The sequence below is a fragment of the Tigriopus californicus genome, chromosome 1 (genome assembly GCF_007210705.1).
Source record: "Tigriopus californicus strain San Diego chromosome 1, Tcal_SD_v2.1, whole genome shotgun sequence".
Lineage (NCBI taxonomy): Eukaryota > Metazoa > Arthropoda > Copepoda > Harpacticoida > Harpacticidae > Tigriopus > Tigriopus californicus.
The window spans coordinates 8,687,043-8,689,705 of record NC_081440.1 but is presented as its reverse complement, the minus strand read 5'-3'; the positions used below and the strand labels follow the sequence as shown (position 1 = coordinate 8,689,705).

Genomic DNA, 2,663 nt, shown 5'->3' with positions numbered 1-2,663 from the left:
AGCATACCCCCAGATGGCAATATTTTAGACCGTTTTGCTTTTAGTCAGGTGAAGTCATACCTAGAGTGGTCTATAAGGTAAATCATAACGGTGTTAGCCACTACGCTACTTTGGCTAAACAAAGATGGAACTGAAAGCAAATATCTCTTCCTTCCTCGGAATATATTCCCCCCCGGTGGTCCTTCAATCTAAAAGTGGTGCTAATATCAACGAGAAGTCGTCTCATTAACAATTCAGGGCGATGAAAATGAGTTTCCGCGCCCGGAAAGTGCTCCCCAGAAATCTAAGGGGTTGTTTCCAAAGGCAGATCCTGAAGACGAAAAAGCCGCCAACGATGAACGATGAATGAAGAGACTCCAAACTTCTCCCTGCTACTGTACGTACGTTGCACGTGTAGATAGACTGGCTAGTGTACTAGCAGCCCTTCCTCGCCATTGGGGTATGACGGTGAAGATCTGGAGAAGGAAACGATCATCTTGGAACGGGTATAAAAACCAGATTCAGCCTCTCGATCCGCATCTGATCGTGATAATCTTCCTCTGCAACAGGTATGTAACTCCACACGTGTACTTTGCCATTTTGAATGGCTGTGACTAACATAGTTTTTGAGCAACAACTTAATGCCATCCAAGTTTTTCCAAGTCTGGCTTGAGGATGTTTATATGCTGAAAGAATTATTATTCTGTTTGTGCCATTTTTACTTACCCTCAGCAATTAGTAACGATCATTCAATGTTAAAACGAATCATTTTAGATTCTAATTCAAAAGCGCAAATCCTTTTGGTTATTTGAGAGCTTTTTACTGTAAATGTTTACTTGATTGCTTGCATTTCAACTATCTAAGGTTGATGACTTTATGAAAAATATCTATCGCAATTGCCATGGTATTATTAGGGTTTGTCTATGATGAATAGACCTCGACACAAAAGTTTTCTTTTTCATGTCTTGCATCCAAGCTAAAAACATTGAAAAGAGGCCTCGGTTTAACTCTTTGGCACATCCCAATCCCATCAAACTTTTGCAATTTCTGCTCACCGTACAAACAACCTTTTTTGTCGTGATCCCATGATGAGATGATATTCCTAACATGTGGGCCATTGCGACTTTAGGAAAAATAACTTTAACGAGTAACGCTATCTTATTGTTTGTGAGGAATGATTGTGTTATGATTAACCCATTTGGGACCAATTAATTGAATATGTAATCTGTTTCTTTTATTGAGGAACGACTAAATCATGTCAGTTGGTCAGGGATATTTTTTTATGTTACAAGCTCATTTTACGACATTTGATGAGAGCACCGGTAAAAAGCAGGGTTGAAAATCTGGGTCCAACTATATCAATTAGGCTTTCGTAAATATTTGCGTATTTTTCCGATTACAGCGTTCCATTCACACTCTTGTTCATTCAATTGTCAACCGATCGTCTACTCCTCACTCGCTCAAGATGTACTTTTGGTTGGCCAAAATGATCTTGTCCATGTTTGTCGCGAGCCAGATTTGCCAGTTTTCAAACGCAGCCTCCACAGCCTCCTACAACCATCCCAATGTCGACAAAGTGGAATCGTTCTCGCCCGCTCAGCTCAAGGTAATCCTGTAGTGAAGAACAATGGCGCTCCAAAGCCATTGATTACTCATTCTGGGTGGGTCTTGCTTTCTTGACTTTTCAGGTTCTTCATGTGTTAAGCAATTACATCTTGGCTTCGGAGGAGTACGATCCAAAGAACCCTGAAGAGCGATGGTCGTCCTATTCAATGGGCGACACAAGTCCCTACAGCAAGACACGCCCTCTCAAGATGGCGAAGCGGAACTCTGAGCTCCTCAATTCCTTGCTGGGCCTACCCAAGAACATCTTGAGGAGTGGCCGTAAATAGAAGACGTTCAAGGCTGATCACATTAAAATTTTCCTCTTCTTATATACTAGTAGTAGTGCTGCTACTATTACTATTATTATTATTACTACTACTACCACTACTTTTACTACTACTACTACTGCTCTTACTTCCACTTCTTTATGGCCTTTCATCCAGCATTTTTTCCGTTTCTCTTTTTGAGGGAACCTGAGTTTAGACTATTTCCAAGTTTGAGAACTTAGAGCGCGATGGCCCATGTCGCAAACACACCCGAACTCTACCCGAACCAATGAAATGATGTGACTTTAATCCAGAAATGGTTTTATCCTAAGAGATGAATAAGATGATGATAGTGAGCCATAGTGTTGTCTTTGCTTTGCCTCATACGAGTTTAATTGGTATCCAGGAATGATCCCGGGAGCGAGTGTTAGTCGAACCATGGGAATTTGAATCAAATTGATTTTACCTGTGCAGATTATCACGATACACAAACGGCACAAAACATCTCATTTTCAAAACGATAATAAAGCCTTGCAAATCAGCGATGAAAAGGGGTTAGAATATAGAATTGGGAGCATCAATCTTGACGCTTCCTCTTGTTAATGATGACCTCAAAAATATTTTCTTATGAGCTTATGGCTTTTTCTCAAAGGCAATCTACTTATTCATTCTTTTTATATCAGACCGATCTCGATAAGTCACATGGAGTGATTAAGCCTTTATTTTGAATCACCGAATTGACGAAAGTCAAAATAATCTTTTAAAGGCAACAGAACACTTGCCATTCTTACGCCTCAATAAGGCGAGCGACCG

General features: G+C 40.4%; 1 protein-coding gene across 1 annotated transcript; it reads left to right on the top strand.

Annotated features, from left to right (window-relative positions):
- The first annotated feature begins 432 nt into the window (after positions 1-432).
- On the top strand, positions 433-2,212 carry LOC131879167 (uncharacterized). The gene is made up of 3 exons (XM_059225417.1): positions 433-548; positions 1,382-1,585; positions 1,668-2,212. Exons 2-3 carry the CDS (start codon positions 1,445-1,447, stop codon positions 1,869-1,871), a joined length of 345 nt encoding a protein of 114 aa, XP_059081400.1. The 5' UTR covers positions 433-548; positions 1,382-1,444; the 3' UTR covers positions 1,872-2,212.
- The last annotated feature ends 451 nt before the right edge of the window (positions 2,213-2,663 follow it).

Bases quoted from the DNA above. Each gene is read 5' to 3' on its own strand.
- LOC131879167 (XM_059225417.1), top strand. From the start codon at position 1,445: ATGTACTTTTGGTTGGCCAAAATGATCTTGTCCATGTTTGTCGCGAGC. The intron at 1,586-1,667 runs GTAATCCTGTAG...TTGACTTTTCAG, and splicing joins TCTCGCCCGCTCAGCTCAAG to GTTCTTCATGTGTTAAGCAA.